Here is a 19,612-nt window from a genome sequence, read left to right on the forward strand (position 1 = left end):
TTTTCAACCTGCGTTCAAAAGAACTTTTTTTTTTTTTGGATAGGTAAGCCTTGAAAATTGACGCTGGTCGTTATTACCATTTTTTACTGAAATTAATTTATTTATTTATTACTGGCTCAGTCGGAGCCTAGTAATAAATAAATAAATAAAAACACGAAAATCACAAAATTAGTGCCATTTTTTGCTAAACACATCATTTGTAGTTGGTTTTTAAAACTAGTTTGAGGCTGGCGATATGGACTTATGAAGAGCACCTCAATATTTATTCTGTGTTCAAGTTATTTGCCGGGAAGTACGCATATAATATAAAATAAGCTGACTCGCCTTTATCACAATACATATTTATAGCAGCAAGCATCTAATAGACGGAGTAAGTTTGTCAAATATAAAATAATAAAAATAGGTAACATACATACATTTGAAACTTAAAAATAATGCAAAAATATATTCAACTATATCTCCGGACGGCAATAAGGCATGTCTAAAATATTTCAATTGCTAGCAAAAAAAGCTAACTTATGGCCTTGACTAGATTAATCATATAGTATGTAAATTAACAATAAAAAAGTTACTGGTGCCAATTCTGCTGTCTTATATCTCAAGAGTGCTTAGTGTGAGTCTTTCTACTGTTTTCCAGTATTGTAACTAGCTGTCCCTCTTTCGATTTCATACAAATCGTAGTTAACTTTCACACGATAGTGTAGGTAAACGAAGCTAGGTAATTTCACACGAGGCATTCAGAACTAAACTTGCGAGTTTCCATCCATTCTGCTGGCAACATTGTGAAAAGGACAGCACTACTTTTATCTCCTATTGGATATTTTAAGAGATTTGGTTACAACAGAACTGTCCCCATTATTAACCTAGTTTTAAAAACACCTAAGAGGAACATAAGTGTTACGTTCTACACATTAATTATCCCAAAACCAAGTGGTATGATTAATATTGAACTACAATAAATAAAAATAAACAAGGGATATGTATGACGGATTATGTAGAGATAATAATCTCTTTTCTATAGATCGCAACAATGACGGCGACGAGATAATGGGTAGTCATAATTTCTCGTGGTGCGCCTACTAGCTCTGCTGGTGGGTGCAGGACTAATAATTTGCGAACAGACATTTGTGTAAAGGGTGGGTACTAATATTTAAACAGAACTCTTTTTAATACGATAAAACTTGTCATATCCATACAGAATTTTACAAAATTTTACTTTTTACTGTTGTGAAATTTTTATGTCACCGGTTGGTAACTGTCGAAAAAATTATACAATACGGTCAATACTTATACAATACAAGATTACGAACTACTTTCAACGATTAGAAGCGGTAGAGTACCCAAATTACTCGATGCGGCGCGTTATAGTGTGGGGTGTTACCCAAATATTAATCTGTGAGGATGGGTCTAGTATAGGCCCTAAATATAACACAACAATACTTGACATAATATCATGGTACTTACAATAAAACAAGGATAATGGAGCCGATTCTGTTTTCCACGAATTAATCGACCTTAATTAACAGGATCTTGAAGTTAGTGCTTTTTTTTTAACTGCTTTTTTTTTTTTAGCTGTATATCCCGCACGGAAAAAGACAATTTTTTATCCTCCCATTATAACCACAGATAAGGGACAAAATTAACTTGTACACCTGCCAAAGACAAACAACAGGGTGACGGAGAATTTAACCCCGTCTGCTATTTATTGCACATATTATTTCAACACATGCGATCATGCTTGGAGAGTGGATAAAACAGGATAGGATACAGGGTTTTAAGACATGTCAATTTAGCTAAGAGAGACAACGGAATTGGCACCATTATCAATTCATCATAACAAACCGTTATAAATATCACTTATCATACATAGTACAATACATATTCCTCCCATCTATGGGTACATAAAAGACACAACTTAACAAAACATCTAAGAGTAAACAAAATACTCGCTAATAAAATTATTTATTCTAGAATAACATAAGATTAATGATTGAAGTAACAATAAAGAGACAACACTAACAAACATTGGAACTATTTTAATAACAACACTTGAAACTATGTATCTATAAAAAAAACATGTCATGGTGATAAAAATCAGCGCAAAAAAGTTACGTATAAGTAACTGTACCTGTCCATATTTTCTTAAAATTATATTGTTTAATGGGTGCGGACCCAAGCTTCCACAAATTCAAGTTGTGGTATTAAAAAAGTAGCCTGAAAACTGTGTTTGTAATAATAAACATTATAATAAATTTGTTACATACACAATTACCCCGATTTGAATATTTTGATATCGGCGTTGCAACAGTAAATAAATTGGGAGCGACTCATATTACAGGTAAATAATTAGCTACATGCGGGCATAGAATAAAGAAGATGCAGAACCCTCATTCAGCCATTATTGCATGCAGTGCATTGTGTCCACAAACATTGATAACGCTCATCGCACGTCTCACTTCACACCCGCGGAAAGTTGCGAGCTCACAGAAACTTTTCCCATTTTACCTATATTATGGTCCACGTTTAGAAAATTAGAGGTAAAATAATTACTGTCAAATGGAATTAAGTGACTAACCTATTCGAAAAACAAGTTGGTATAATCTTTACACATAACATAAAAGTTCATAATGTACAGATGTATGCGAAATACTGAAAAGGACTTAGTAATATAAATTTGTAAGCTATGTAGAAGTTAATACTTGAAATTCATAATAACTTAAGTACTGCTACCACAGTTATATTTTACAATAAAACATATGGAATAAGGTTTGCATGTCCTTTAAAATTGAGCCATTTTAAGCGGAAAATTAAGTCTATTTAAATTAAGCTAATCTGTGAACAACTGTATACATATTCACTAATAACCATAATTTTATTCTTAACTCTACCAAGATTGCTTTATATTGGTACAAATTCTGTTATATAAATATTTCCGTACTAAACCTAATTGTCAAAAAATAGTACTATCCCTATTCAGCATGAATCCAATGAAAGGGATGGCAATACTTCTAGACTTGTCAATACATTTAAGTTTAGACGAGTATACACCAGAATTAACAATTTTATTCGTAGTTCGGCCGTTCAAAGAGTAGGTTCCTGACGCAATGGACGTTTTATACTAATATGTTTTGCCCTGCTAACGAATGATTACTATCATAAAAACTACATCAATAAATAAACCAATAATTGTACATTCCAAATTTAATAATCAATTTAATTCAAAGTGCAAGGTTATGACAACTATATTATTGTTTTATATGACCACCAACCAACAGATTCGTCAGGAATGCAAGAAAATTTTAGGGGTCGGATTATATATTTTATTTGAATATAGAAAAGTGTAAGTTACTAATGATGGTCACACTTTAATACGGATTTTTTTTTAATTAACATCAATGCAATGGTAAAACATTCTGCCGCTTAAGGAAGAGCACGCTTGGCTAGATATTTATTTCATTTTGATTTAGGAGCTTCAAAACATTACTATATTCATGTGATGAATACATGATAATTAATTTTTTTCCTTATAATATGAAAAAAAGGTACGACAGATTGTGGTTGGAAAACATTATGGATATTTAACCGTCTAAACATTGACGATAGCCACGAAATTGCTACGTTACATATTGTAGATTAAGAGAGAAAAATCATCATTTCATCATCAGTTCTAATAGTTAGTCATTCTCTTATAATTTCCAACCTAATATTGTTATAAACACCCAAAATATATTAGGGGAAGAATGTTAGGAGAAAGGCATCCTTTATCTACTTTCAATAGACATTCAGCCCCATGTATCCAAAATTTCGCTACACATGTTCAAATAGAATTTAGGTGACAGTATTTTGCTGTACTGAGCGCAATCGTTCGAATACATTATCGCCGCTGCCATGGTGTTGGCATTGGTCTCCATATATTTGCGCAAAACCGCTTCCAAATCCTCGACGTCCAAACTATTTTCCAAATAGAAATCTTTCGCGAAGCGGAAACAAGATTCCCACAGCCCACTATCGACAGGGAAAATACTTATGCATTTGTCTATAATCTGTGCAGCTTTTACGGATAAACTGATTTCAGTTATATTTGTGATAGACTTGGGTAGGATTTGCTTGGTCGTGTATTTCAGTTCGTCACAACAACAAGGCAATGTTTGGAATACGCTCGTATCGATCAGAGGGTAAGCTTCCTCGTTAAGAATGGTCATGGATATGTCCTTGATACGTTTGGACATGACATTTGTTATTATTATTTTGAGTTCATCTTTCTTCCGGGAAACGTTAGTGTCGTCTAAATCATCTTGATGGGCCACGTAGAACTGGTCCGCTTGGATTCCACGCTTTAAATTACCGAGCATGAACCTCAGACAGTCTGCGTACATTTTCCTGTGGTAGGCCAACTTTGCCGCCATGTTTAGGTTCGCGGAAAGATTTTCCTCGTTGATCCAGGGTTTGAGGAGCTGAATAACATCGTCAGCCCAGGACTTCTTCTTGAAATCCGCGAGGGAATTCAGTGGGTTCAATCTCGGCTCTATAGGGGTTCGTTCAATACCGTCTATGTCGAATGGAAACATTATGTCGATCCAATCAACCGCTTGGAATAAGAACTTGTTGTTGCTTCGACTGGCCGGAATTTTTATCACGCGCTTTGTCGTCTTCATCATTATTACGCGGTTATTCAGTTTTTCCTTGTCGTTATAGCCCTGTCAAAAACAATTTTATAAAATAATATCTACCTACTCTAATCTACTATCGACTTGAGTTATAGGTTAAACGTGTTATGTAAACAATCTATAACGCGGTGCAGTGTAACCTTGATCTCTCCTTGAAAAAAGCATATCAAGTCTCGTAGAAATAGGTTCAGTCGTTCCGGAAATTAGATTGGACAAACCAACAGACAGATAAGCAGTTAAAATTTTTATAAAGACGTTCTTATTTTCTTGTAGGTAGGTTTATAATTGGTTATTTGATGTCCTGAAACTTCAACTACTTTTTTATCGTATCGTTGTAATAATCAAATGAGCCTCGAAAATCACTGGCAGACATAATACCATTTGTAAAGAATCCATATACGTATTATAGATAGATCATGTTTTAAATAAGTAACAAATAATATAAGAAGGGTGCTTGTAAGTGACTAAACGCCTCTCCCAGTGCGACGCTATGCCCAAGCGACAGATTTTTTTGAAATTTAATTTCACTACAACTTAGCCTTCACCTACAATCTCACCTGGTGGTAAGTGATGATGCAGTCTAAGATGCTAGCGGGCTAACCTGTTAGGGATCTACGCGTCATCGCACCGGGACACTAAATCGCTTACGAGAACGTCTTTGTCTGGTGGTAACTAGCCACGGCCAAAGCCTCCCACCAGACCAGACCAGAGAAATTCAGAAATTATAAATACCCAAATTTCCCCTGACGGGTATCGAACTTGGAACCTCCTAGAACAATTCACACCGTTGCGCCAGGGAGGTAGTAAAAGACTTGTTGGCATTTGCAGTAGATGATAGTAGTAACAAAAAGAACGCTGCTGCCCATTCTCAGTTTATATTCTCATAGTAGCCTCGTATGAAACCCGTGGTAAGAGGGGGGATATTGACAACCGCCGTCACCGAGCGTCAAAAAAAATTACTTACTTGCAAATGCATGTTCCCAGTAGCATATACCCTTCCGTCGTCATCAATGAATATAGTGAAGTCGCCACCACAAGCGATCAGCGCCTTGGATTTTGCATCAGGGTTTTCCTTATCGGGTGATTTGTTGGGTTTTACGCCATCGGGCTGCGTGTCTGTGCGGATTTTAACCTCCGTCGGTGTTTGCACTTGCTTGCGATCTCCACTACCTATAGAAAACAAAATAATTCAAATATTTTACTCTAGAAAAATACATCCTTAATCCTATTTTATTATTTTTTAAGTACGTACATCTCAGTAATAAGCAACTATAAACTTACCTAGTTGGCCATCAAAGTTAAGACCCCAAGAGTATATCGTGCCAGCGTCGTTTAATAAACAAGAGTGATGCCAACCTGCTGATAGCTGCAAGAAAAAGTAAATAGTATATAGTGATGTAGAAAGACCATAGAGCAATGGTTCGCGCGCGAGAGTAGTAACAAGTAGAGTGCCTAATATTGAAAATTTCGCAAACTATGAGTAAAAACACGTTCCAGAAACGCTTCCTTTTAGGAATCACGTCGCTTTTATAATGGATGCGACATCCAAGTGGTTTGAAGCACACAGTTTGAAATTTTAGTTTGTTTTACTTTTTATAATTTTTTTATTTTTTTTTATTGCAATTTTTATAAGATTAAAATATAAATATTTTAACTGTCTTAAATTTTGATTTAATGGTAATTTTAGTTTGATTTATGTAAGTTATATTATCGTAGTCTTAATTTGATTATCTTTACTGTATTTTATTGTTTTAATTATTGTCATATGGTTATTTTACGCAAAATAAAAACAGTTATTTATTATTATTACTACTACTAAAACTTAAAAACGGCTAGACCGATTTGATTTTTTTTTTAACAAAATAGCAAAAAAATCAATCTTTACGTTATTTTGTTTGGTACAAAGTTCACTGGGTCATCTTATGTTATGTTGTTTTGCGGATTCTTATGAATAATCTGATGGTTTATAGAACTAATGGGGTTCTACAAAATAGCAAAAAATTCTTGGAATTATCCTTAATGTCATCATGGAATCTCATTACAGGGCCCGCAATGAGGAGAGCCTTAGGAGTTAAGGCCGTACCCCACGCTAGCCCAATGCGGATTGGTGGATTTAGAATTATAAAGTTTGGTAAAAAAGTATCTAAAAAGATTCAAGTGGATTTTCTGCTATAATTTCAGCCTATCCTGAAGATCCTGCTTCCGATATAGCTGCATATATTAAAACTGTTCTTGCGAGGTAAGGTTTGAATCCGAAAAAAATGGCTTACGTGTTAAATTATTTTCCTAAAAAAATGGCTTACCTGTATCATTTTTCCCTTAAATAAAATGGCTTACCTGTATAATTTTTCCCTTAAAAATGGCTTACCTGTATCATTTTTCCCCGGAAAAAAATTGCTTACCTGTATAATTTTTCCGTTAACTTTTCCCAAGTCTACCAGGTGCGGTGACAGATGCGGATCTGGCGCGAGTGAGGTGATGATATTCTGGGAGGGAAGCGGCGCGGCCGTTGGGCTTGCGGACCTGCGTGCTTGAGTCGACCGCACTTGCTGAGGACTCGCGCCCCAACACCAAAGCTGGCCTTTTGATGATAACGCCAACTGCAATTATAATAATAAATAACAATAATAATATATTGGGACAATACTATCATCGCCATCTAGCCCCAAATTAAGCGTAGCTTGTGTTGTGGGTCCTCAGATAACTGATGAGCTTTTATGAATAATTTGCATAGGCATCTTCTAGGCATGCGCGCTCCACCTTAGGTTGCATCATCGCTTACCATCTGGTGTGATTGCAGTCAAGTCGTCTATAAACATATAAAAAAAAAAAAACTATATAGACACTGAAAACATTCATATTCATCGCACAAACATTTTCCAGTTGTGGGAATCAAACCCCCAGGTCTCAGAACGAAGAGTCACTGCTCACTGCGCAAATCGGCTGTGCAATTATGTATTTAAGACGCTGATAAGGGTTAAAATAACTTTATCTATAAATAATCAGGGACATTATTCTGAAATTACTTACGGGGTTAAAAAAACCTTACTATAAATTAAAAAAAAATATAATTAACTCGAGGACTCTTTTTGTGATCATTGAGACACAATCGCTGCGGTACGGAAGTTTTCTTTCCCGCCCCGCTCGCTCACACGTCGTACTTTTCATAAGCTAACACTTACATTGTGGAAGTATCCCACGGCGATCATCTCTATGGGGTCAGTGAGACTTACTCGCAGCGGTACGGAACTCTTCTCTCTATTCCCGCCCCCTAGTTGACCGAACACGCCGGCCCCGCTCGCCCACACTTCGCCGTTTTTCATAAGCACTACGGTGTGACATGTGCCACAACCGACGTTTAGTACCTAAAAGTTATATTAATAAACCTTTAATAAACATTTTACTTCTACCTCCACCGCTCTAAAATATTTGACTACTACTTCTGGGAATTGCCATATATATACGTGAATGTTTATCATTGACAGCTGAACGGATTTGATTAAAATACGGCACGAAACAATGTGTCAAAGAGAAAAACCTTTCTACACAAAAACAGTCAAAATAGTGGCTTTCAACATTTAGAAACTAGGCAGTGCAGCTGATATTTCTGCATAGTTATAAACAAAGCCGCTTACCGCGTCAGTCTGTTTATCCGCTAACTCCTTCTCAACCACATTTACTTTGTTTGATGCGGTTTTCACTATCGTTTAGATCATATTTCAAGGTTGGCAACTCGTAAAGAGTAACCATCACAGAAACGTTTCCAGTTTTGGGAATCGAACACACGGCCTTGGACTAAGAAAGCAGGTTCGCTGCCCACTGCGACAATCGGCCGGAAGCGGTGATTACGCAGTGGGTAGGTGCTAGACTTCACTTTCTGCGGGCCGAGTTCGAATACCAGCACGCACCTCCAACTTTTCTAAGTTATCCGCATTTAAAGTAGTTTAAAATATCACCTGCTTTAAAGATGAAAGAAAACATCGTGAGGAAACCTGCATGCCTGAGTGTTCTTTATAATGTTCTCAAAGGTATGTGGAGTCCACCAATCCGCAATGGGCCAGCGTGGTGGACTACGGCCTTAGCCCCTTCTTATTGTGGGAGGAGACCCGTGCCCTGTACTGGGCCGGTAATGGGTCGATATGATGAAAGAGCAACCGTTAAACTACTTACTTTCCTTCCTTGAAACTTGGTCACTAACTGGGGAGTAAATTGATCGTCTATATTGCCCAGACATAACTGTCCATGTACGCCCCAACTGAAACCATAACAAAACTTATTAAAAACAAAATTACTACCGACAATGTGTTTTTACAGTTAGATAGTAAAATAAATATAAATGAACATTTCTATCCCTGCATTTATAATCACCAAATTTTAGTTTGTAATTTATGAATAAAAAATATACTACGACAAACGCCCAGACACTGAAAAATATTCATGCTCATCACACAAACATTTTCCAGTAGTGGGAATCGAACCGGCCTTGGACTCAGAAAGCAGGGTCGCTGTCCACTACGCCAGTCGGCCAGTTTGTCGTCAATTTAAAATGCTTATATTTTTTGTAAACATTAATATTAGTTTATAATTATTTTTATTTTTGTAAAAATATTTTTCATTGCAAAGCCTACTTGAAATAAATAAAATCATTGTGTTAAGTTTTTTGTAATATAACTAAAATGGCTTCTTCGGAATTCAATAGGGCTCAGTCAAAACGTACAGATGGAAAAAGGACAATTTCACATAAAACTAAACAATAAAAACTCTTCATGCAACATTGTGCCACAAGGGTTTGTTGAATTCCCTATCATTTCGGGCCCACTTGCATAATCTGTGAAGGAATTTCATAGCTCTCCATAGCATTCTTTACCCCCTCCTTTAAATAGGCACAGTCCAAAAATAGCCTAAACAGCCCAATAATGCACTAACAGCCTCTTCCAAAGGGAGTTTTTCCACAATCACCTTACTGGCCAGACGGTTTGGTGACCAAAAAATTTAAAAATTCAAAATTTATTTATTCGCATTAGATGGTATACGAAGGAGTAACACAGAGGCCGATGCTCTCTATTCTCCGTAATATTCTTTTAGTCGCCTCGTACGAAACCCGCGGGAAGATGGAAACTGTATTCTGATCTAACGTCACCAAACGGCACAGTCACTCATCCTCACCAGTACAATTAAAATAGTACACGTAGTAGTAAACGTGGACGAGCACTACGAGAGGTTCGAGAATTATAAGGTTTAGACACCTATAGTACCTCCCGAATAGTCACTCACCCCCAAGTATACAGCCTGCCACCAACGTCGACAGCAGCGGAATGGTAATGTCCAGCTGCTACCAAGGACAATGGCGCGGTCCACTTAAAATCTACGTGCAACAAAGCGCCAGACGGGTTCGCTGAATCCCCTATCGCTCCGGGCCAACTGCTACCCACACCTAATTGCCCGAATGTGTTATCGCCCGCTGCGTATATCTGTAGATGGAGATACTGTTGAAAGCATGGAATTAAAAACATACAGAATTCTCATTCAGCCATGATTGCATGCAGTGCATTTTGTCCAATAAACAGTAAAAACAACCCGAGCACATCTCACTTCACTCCAAAGGAATGCTCTAGCTCACGACAGCTCACAATTTTCTTTATTTTATGGTAAACGCTTAGAACATTTAGAGGTTATATAATTACTGTCAATTGATAAATGTGCAACGTATGTAGAAGGTACATTTATTACAAGGATTGAAGAAATTATAAATTACACCATACAGATTCTCCTGCTTTTCGCGGAGTATAGCAAATTAAGCTTAATTTTCATAATATATAATGGATTTCCGCAAAGTAACGCCTGCTTCTATCGAATAATTGCTAAATGGAATGAAATGACCGCAACTTGGAAACTTTACTAAAGTGGAGTGAATTGGTCGTGTACACGGTTTCTGTATTTTCTCAATTCCGTGGTTAAAAGTTAATAGTTACGAAATAATTTACGAACTCAACTGTTAGGTACAATCATTCGTGAGGATATTCACTGCTGGATATAGGCTACATGTTCCCAAAGAAAGCCACAAGTTTTCAGCCTTCCTGATACGTCAGCTTAAATAAGCATCCATCAGTTAAGTAGTAGTCGGGATGTTTGTGACAGATCTAATCCAGAGAAAGCAATACTGCACTTGTGGCTTAACTTCTTCGACACATGGCATCACTGTGTAGGAAGTGTTATTTGGATACCCTGGGAAGTATTGCTCTGTTTATAGGCGAAGTTTTTCTACTACTATCAGGTACCAGTTATCAGTATAAAGAAAAACAATACAGACTACAAGACAGTCAGTAAATGGTAGGTAATTTTAAGTCGAAGCACACGTTTTAAAGGGCGTATTTTAGCGACTGCAATCTCACACGGTGGAAAGTTCAGATGCAGTCTAAGATGGTAGCGGGCTAATCTGTTAGGGAGTATGGCAGTTATATTAAACCCTAATCGGTTCGGCTAACCGATAAGCGCGTTTCGGCTTAAGTTCCGCTTAGCGGCGTATCTTTTATCAACAATATATCAACACACCAAAGGGATTTAATCTTGTTTTTATATTGAAATAAATAAGTGCCTGTAAAGAAATAAGTTAGATACTTACGTTAAATTATTGGTGCAGGATTCGGAAAAAACTTACCCCATTTTCTGTCAGCAAAAGCGTATGGTGTCTTCCGCACGCCACATCGACCACCATTCCGATCAATTCTGTGTTTACGGGCGTATTAGCCACCATTATTTTAGCGTTTCCATCGTCAGCTACCGCCCAGTGACCCAAGCCGCAAGAAACAGACCTCCGGGGAGTGAACTGATTCTTCCATGTCTCCGGTTCTTGGGTTATATCTGTGTGAATGTCTATGCAGGGATTCCGAGATTCTAGGGCGCAGACCACGTGCATAAATGTTGATATGAGTTGAAGCATTCTTGTAGCCTGTAAAGGTTACATTTTTGCTAAAAACTATGTTGAAACTTCTTCAACAACGCTAAAGAAAAACGAAATAAGACTTTGCAAGAATGTATATGCCTCAAGATTCTATCGCACTAGCCACATGCATAAGAGTTGAATTATTAAATCTGTTTGTTAAAAAATTAAAAAACTGTATGTCAAGTTCTTCCAAAATTAAAAATCAGGAAAATGTTATACGTAGTTGATAATGCAAGGGTTCGGAGATTATAACGTGTACAAATGTTGATAATAGTTGAAGCGTTTTTGTGGTCTGAAATGTATAGTTTTGATTTTATTTTAATCGCAATTGTCTTAGAATATTATTATTTTTGTTCTTATTTTTTTATGGAGGGTTTGTTCAATTCTGAACATGCCCTCATCGGAGCTACTTAAAGAATATTCATTAGTGCCTACGCTTAATGGACACTTTATATATGTCATAAAGTTTTCTGGCCTCCTTAGATAATGGATGCGCCAAAACAGTGTTACATACCGCCAGTTCCCGCAAATCAAGATTAAAGTGAGCCCTGAACGAATCTTTCTAATTCGCTTCGGACACATTCCACCAAAATATCATAAACATCCTCGATAACATTGCACTCTGAGCACTTAGGCGACGAGGATTTTCCCAGCAGGTGTGCAAATCCATTTAGGGGGATGTGCCCGGAGCGAAGTCTTAAGGTCGCAAACCACTGCGACCTAGGAATCGTTGGATGAAAGAGATGGTTGGATGGTTTTGTACCAAATGCCCTTACTGAGAGCCCTGCCCATGCCCTTACTTGCAAATGCATTCATAAGATATGTGTGATGTTTTTTTTTTCAGCAATTTTATAAAACTTACATAAATTGAAGTGATTCCTTGTTTCAGGTCACGTATTATTGGTCGTAGTTGATCTTGTAATGGATTTAACCATAAACATAGTCTCTGAAAGCGGAAATATTTGTATAGATATCAAAATTATTGAAATGACCAACTGACCTAATTGGTCGGTTGGTCATTTCAATCTAAATAAAAAAATTCCGAAGCTGTGGGTTCGATTCCCACAATTGGAAAAAATGTTTGTGCACATGAATGTTTTTCAGTGTCTGGATGTTTATCTGTATATTCTAAGTATTCATGCAAATATTCATCAGTCATGTTTGTACCCATAAAACAAGCTACGGCTTCTTTGGGGCTAGATAGCAATGTGTGTATTGTCTTAGTATATATATTTATTTATTTACCTTTAATATAATTGTATCAAACTTATTACATTTTTCTGTGATGAAGTCAAAAAACCATTGTCCGTTCTCTTCCAACAATTTCGGCACCAGACATTTCTGTTTCAATAGGCACACTAAAGCACCTCTGCAAATGTCACTCCTGAATTTTATAGCATTTAACAGCAAACTGGGATGTCCTCTGTGGATGCTAAATACTGGAACCACTTCCCAAAGACCCACTGCGGCCGCTATGGAAGTAAGTTCTTGTAATTCCAATGGAGTCAGTACTGTAAATTTTACGTCCCTAAAATAATTAAGGTACGTTTTAGAAAAAAAATACTAAAAATAATATTTAAGAAAAACCTGCGCCATTTTTTTTTGTTTTCATGGTAAGTGGGAAACCATCGCATATAAACTGAACAACATTTCGTAGGACATGCAAAGTGCACATCCTACAAACTAAGATACTTTTTATTTAACTGTATTTTTAAAATATCGAAACAAATCATCACCGTCATCATCATATCAACCCATTACTGGCCCACTATAGGTCACGGTCTCACAATGAGAAGGGGGTTAAGGTCGTAGTCCACTACGCTAGCCTAGTGCGGATTGGTGGACAACAAATGCTTACATATCAAAATTTTCTTCACTGTTTGTGCCAATTTTCAACAACAACGCCAGTAATTTTGTCGTGATTGCGGCATTACCAAGGCTGCCGGTATTGCCCACTTGTTTATACATAGACAGCTCATGAAGGCGCCCGAACACGCCAAGACGCGCCACCCAACCGTCTGGCTGACTCTGTAATAACAAATAACATAAATTGGTAACAAGTTTGAGCCTTCCTTGTACAAGGTAGCATGAGGTAAGAGACATGTTGCATACTACTTTGTATAGAAATAAATTAATTAATTAACACACTTTTATAGTACACCACATAAAAATACAGGAATAAGTTAACATAATATAATAATGAAATTGCGTTATACGCAATTCAATTTATTAATACATAGCGATATCTTCCAAGCAAGCAATGGCGTAAAACACAGCTCTAGAAGAACAATTAATGTATCGAATAAATAATGTATGTAGAACGATAAACAGGCCAGCTGCATTTTAAAACACGCCACGGTGCGTGCGTGCGCACTTGTGTGCGTGCGTGCGTACTTGTGTGCGTGCGCGTGCGAGGCAATACCTGTGATAGGGAGTAGAGATACTGCGCAGCGGCGATCTTGCCTCGCGACATGAGCATGTCAGCAGACGCACGCAGTAGAACGGGCACAGGGGCCCCCAACGCCGCCGCTGATAGCTCCGCACCTGCACCTCCACGCATGATCAGGCTCACCAGCCACTCGCACGGCTCGCACCTAGGTACATTCATCATCATCATCATAAGGCACAATCATTCTTACTCTTACTTTGTACTAATCTCGTCTGCATAAAATTTCTGACTACCCGTGCAATTCACAATTTTTCCCTCTTTAAAGGAAGCGATAGGAAAATGCAAAACTTTTGACTTAGGTGTGCCACCTATGTGGGTAGGATGAAAAGTAGAAAACTAGATACAGCTGTAGCTTATCGCTTATCGCTACCTTAGAAAACTACGAAATATATATTCGAAATTTCTGATTTCTATCCAAAAAAATGTTATGTTTTTGCAGCATACGTTTGTGGGTAGCTTGGCAACTAAACATGGCCGCAGTCACAAGATCGGAACAGAGATAATTTGAAACAAAACATTCGAACCCTGGACCTCCCACGTTAAGAGCACAGTGCTCACCACTGCGCCATGGAGTAGTAATATAACAATACAATATACTAAACATACGCTTTATGTGAACGAACATGTGAAAATGTCTTCCACGTGTCATGTTGAAATCATTTTAAAAGAAGACGTAGGTATCTTCTAATTTATGTTTCCGTTTTTTACTCAACTTGATACGTGTTTGTGGTGGATATGGTGATAATGGCATTTTAGCTTAAGCACTGCAGAATAGATAAACTTACACAGTATTCAATACGTAAGCGCCGCGGGAGGTGACGATAAGACATGGCTCGAGTATGAACCGAGGTAACTGCAAGTCGCACATAAACGTGGGTTCCTTCCACCCTGCGCCAACCGAGGATGACTCTTTCGCAGACATTAGGTACGCTCTTTGGACATCACCAATTAATTCCGCACACCAAAGTTCCGAGAAATCCCTTTTTGTTCCAAGTAAAGACTCACTCTATGGGACAATAATAAAAAATATTTCAATGGCCTTAGTGTCAGTGATCATATTGGTGTAAATCTGACTGAGTAACAAATTTACTCTACGCATCTCCGTACAGGCAGATTTACTTACTTTCAAGTTTTTTAACAGCACAGTGTTTTACAGATGTTCTACCTACATTTACTTATTTGATGTGATGAAAGTTAACTACGATTTATATGGTATCGAAAGAGTGCCATCTAGTGAGAGTACGCTTTTCCAGTATTGGAACTAGATGACGTTTCTCCTTTGATACCATATAATCGTAGTAAATTTTCACTCATAAACTCAAACTTGGAACTCAGGTCTTACTAGGTTTATAAAAGCAGGATTATTTTGCAATTATAGTTTTAGATAATAGATTCCGTAACAACACATCAACAATATTGAAATAATACTGGTTTAATGAATGGTAGTAAATGGGTAGGTGTATATAATTATTTTAACCCTACAGTATATATCGACTTGCTATACTAGAAACCTTTCTCCAGCTGATCACTTTGGAGAAATACTTCCAATACCCTTTCTTATACTAGATATACTGTATGTATATAATGGTGATCACAATAGATTGGTATTTAGAGTAGTGTGTGCCCATCCTAGTGAAACTTGATACACTAAATATCCACTTCTTCAGGAAGATATTATACTAAATTTAGCTCAAAAACCTATTGAAATTACAGGCAGTTATAATACTATTCTTCAATTTACCTGAGATTGGGAGAACTGAACACTATGTATTTCCAATTCGTTTTTTCTTAGTAAATAGACTAATCTCTGTGACCATAGACACTGAGTATACATTCCATCTGTCTTAATTTTAGGTCGAAGAGTCCTTGATGGTGCTACGTCTGCAGGACCTTCAAGCTAAAAAAAAATAATACAATAGGCAGTTGTGAAGTAATTTAAAAAAATAAGTTAAAATTATTTATAAAGAATTTTCGTTACATCAAACGAGTGTCCAATTAATATTTTTTTAAATAATTTTGAATCTTCATAAATAAAACACAAAATTAATCGTGTTTTAATTTGTGGTTCACTCCCAACGAAACGTGGATAAAGGCCCATCATCTGTGTGTAAGCAAACATTAATAACTGTGTTTATTCGGCATTATCATCATCATGACATCATCTGTGTGTTAGCAAACATTAATAACTGTTTATTCCACAATTACTTTTTTTATCTAAATTAAAACCAGAAAAGAATTGATAGGTAATAGTAGCATTCTTTTGCTATATCGTCTTGCTAATCACAATTCACAGTTCAACTATTTTTATTATTTTATTTGTGAACATTAATCAATATTTTATTTGGAGTAACAAGTATTTCTGTAATGCGAAACTGAACACTACTAATATTATTTTTAATCCATTTCCATTATATACAAGATTTTAAAAAGCATCTGTTCACTCAATTGCTTTATTTACACACAGGTGACTGTCACAAAGTTTGACGAGACTGTTTATATCAAATATATATGTAAAGCCTGTCTTTAGGTACATTAAATGCTGCATAAAAAATATAATAATGTTTTTTATTGTTATATTTAAGCACTATTATTAATTTAAAACACAAACTGAAAAGTAGACTGATTCCGGATATTTAGTTATACTACATCTATGCAAATAAATATATGGCTATGATTACTTGCCCTTAAATTTCAAATAAAATCTTAAAATAAATACTTCTCAGGACTACTAAAAAGTCTCAGGACCAACCTTATTCAATATTAGACCCACATCTGAATTAAGTTCATCATAGAATTAAGTTAATGATAGCAATAATAAAATTCAATAAAATAAATAATTAGACAGAAAGTTTGTAGAAAAAATTATTCTACTAAAACTCTCTGAATTTTCATGTCTTAATTTTTGTAGCTATTAAGATCACATGAAAAGTATGAAAAGTGTGAAAATTTATTTTAATTATAACTTACAATCACAATGCCTTCATTTAGTTCAAATGCTGTCAAAAAATGTCTGCCATTAACATATTGTGCAGTCAATGCCCAGCTGTTGGAGTTTTTACGATAATTAGGCAAATAATCTGTTGGCTTTAATACATATTCCACTGTCTGTGTTTTATTTTCATCTGAAAGAAATATATGTTGTATATTAGCCATCACTGACGAATTAGCGTATCCGACAAATCAAAAATTTAGCAAAAGCTTGATACATTAGTGAAACAAAAATTATGTACTTGACTTTGACTCAACTTGTATTTATTGTATTGTATCAATGTTAGATGACCCAGTAAACTTTACTCAAAGAAAGTCATTATTGAAAGTATCCCTATGTGGCATACAAAATTACCGATGATGTTATTTCAGCTGTTCCATCAGGTTTATCTTAATTCTCTATTAAATGAATAGTTTAAGTTTGTGTTAGGAATGGCAAGTTTTATATAGATGGAAGATTATAATAATTGAGGCAACCTTTGGATCCACTCTGCGAGAAAAAGGTGATTTTATCCTTTGACAATTGCTTTATATATGACATGAAGCCGTCTTTCTTCTCCTTATCAGTTTGAGCTCTCATTTGTTGAAGCCAATTATATCCAAATGATCTATGTTCCAGTACTAATTTCCATTGTTGAGTAGGACCCTTTGATATCTAAATAATACAAATAAGTGGAAGTCAGTCATTAATTAAATTATTTAATTTTAAAAATGGCTGCGCTAATGATAACTGATTGTACATATATTACAGATTAATTTAAAAAAAAAAATAATCACTCTTGTAAACATGTGAAGCATTATAGAATTACATATCAATAAAGGAAGTAAAGTTTCTATTTGATTATTCAATCTATACTTATATTTTAACATGCAAACATGTGTCAGTTTATTTGTTTGTGGCTTTTACTACAACCAACAAACACATATATAGCTTGTATCCTAGAAGACTTTTGTTATATTTATATATTATTTATGTCCTGGTAAACTATTGGTTCTAGTAGGATCTCCAAAAATAAAAATAACAAACCAGTTGCCAGGAACACAAACTGTTGACTTAATTTAAAAACTTGTTTTAAAAGTAAGAAGATATCTCTGAAATTTTCATGTACGTATTTTGTTTGTAAGGTGATGATGATAATTATTTACTTTAAATTAAAACTAGAGCTATAAAAAGGGCCTATATACTTACTAGAAGGGCTAGCAAATCCAGAGAATCATCAAAACAAATCTGCAAATCAACAATTTCCTCAGGAACTTTGGTCTCTCCGACAACACTATGTGTCTCCAAAGAATAAAATGTTATTGTTCCTGGCTGAAATTTAATTTCACTTTTGTTATAAAGTTATTACTTTACTGCTAATATTTAACCATTATACTGTATAAGAAAAAAAATAGGGTAGAAGCAAAATGCCATTATGATTCCCAATTAATGAAATAGAACTAAGGTAAACATTTGACAGCTTAAATTGGAATATCTGATACTAATACTAACAGAACAGAATTGAAAATTCAGTCTTCAATCCAGTTACTAAATGGTGTTGCATATCCAACACAATTGAAATGTTTGCCCTACTGTTTCTGCAACAAGGCCACAATATCCTATAACATTACTATTATTCCTCAGAGAGCAAATTAATTAATCTTATCCCTTGAAGATTAATGACATTGTTATAGTAATTGTTTAAACCCACCACTAAGTGGTATGTCAAGGCTCTGAACCTGTACTTCCTGACAGAGGAGGTCCAGGTGCAGTTAAATGATGAGACGCTTATGAATTAATTACCTACTTGTAAAAAAAATTAAAGTTGTTTATGGAATTTGGTCACCAACCTTGGAGGCAATGATGATTATATTCTCAGACTCCTTTGTCAGCCACCACACAACTGAAGTAGGCTGAGGTAAATCAATGAGAGGTAAAACTGTAACACTTGATAGGGACCATTTGCAATCAAATGTATTCTGTGGGATGAATCTTGGCAAGAATGGTACAAGCAGCACTTTTTGATCACTAACTATCAGCACCCAAGTCCCGCTAGGCTCAAAACACATGCAATACACCGGGTTATCCACGAAATCCCAATCATAAACATTGTCATGTCTCTCAGCTTGTGAATCTATGTAAAGAAACACCAATTCCTTGTCACTTGCTAGTGCCAAAAATTTTTTTAAGCCTACTTCATAAAAACTGTGATTAACAATCTCGTGTTGAACTAAAACATCTAATTTAAATAAGCCAGAGAAGTCCAAATGGTCACTTTGTAGAGACATGGTGATAGCGGCGCAATTAAATTTTATATCATAATTTGATTATTGTTTTCTTATTTGTCCGCTTCTACTTTTCTTCCATATTAAGTACGAATGTTAGCATTAATGTGTTAATTCTATGAAATCTTTAAATCCAGTAAATATTTATTTTGTTTCCTTCATTCTAATTTTACTGCAGAATTTTATAATTTATTTAGCGCACATAATATGACAGCTGCCCTAGACACCAGACATTAGACAGACCATTTCCACAGATTGTACTTGGTAGTACAGGTGATCCATTTCTAAATTAAAACTTTC

At 35.8% G+C, this 19,612-nt stretch overlaps 1 protein-coding gene across 1 annotated transcript; it reads right to left on the reverse strand.

The window, feature by feature from the left end:
• Positions 1-19,525, reverse strand: LOC120626080. The gene is made up of 18 exons (XM_039893367.1): positions 18,878-19,525; positions 18,237-18,359; positions 17,525-17,702; positions 17,027-17,181; positions 15,801-15,956; positions 14,845-15,065; positions 14,033-14,204; positions 13,469-13,638; positions 12,856-13,138; positions 12,473-12,556; positions 11,326-11,616; positions 9,942-10,138; positions 8,838-8,922; positions 7,850-8,032; positions 7,070-7,267; positions 5,949-6,033; positions 5,632-5,837; positions 1-4,697 (listed from the first exon to the last, which is right to left on the reverse strand). Exons 1-18 carry the CDS (start codon positions 19,313-19,315, stop codon positions 3,783-3,785), a joined length of 4,140 nt encoding a protein of 1,379 aa, XP_039749301.1. The 5' UTR covers positions 19,316-19,525; the 3' UTR covers positions 1-3,782.
• Positions 19,526-19,612: the final 87 nt, after the last annotated feature.

This window comes from Pararge aegeria, chromosome 8 (genome assembly GCF_905163445.1).
Source record: "Pararge aegeria chromosome 8, ilParAegt1.1, whole genome shotgun sequence".
Classification (NCBI taxonomy): domain Eukaryota; kingdom Metazoa; phylum Arthropoda; class Insecta; order Lepidoptera; family Nymphalidae; genus Pararge; species Pararge aegeria.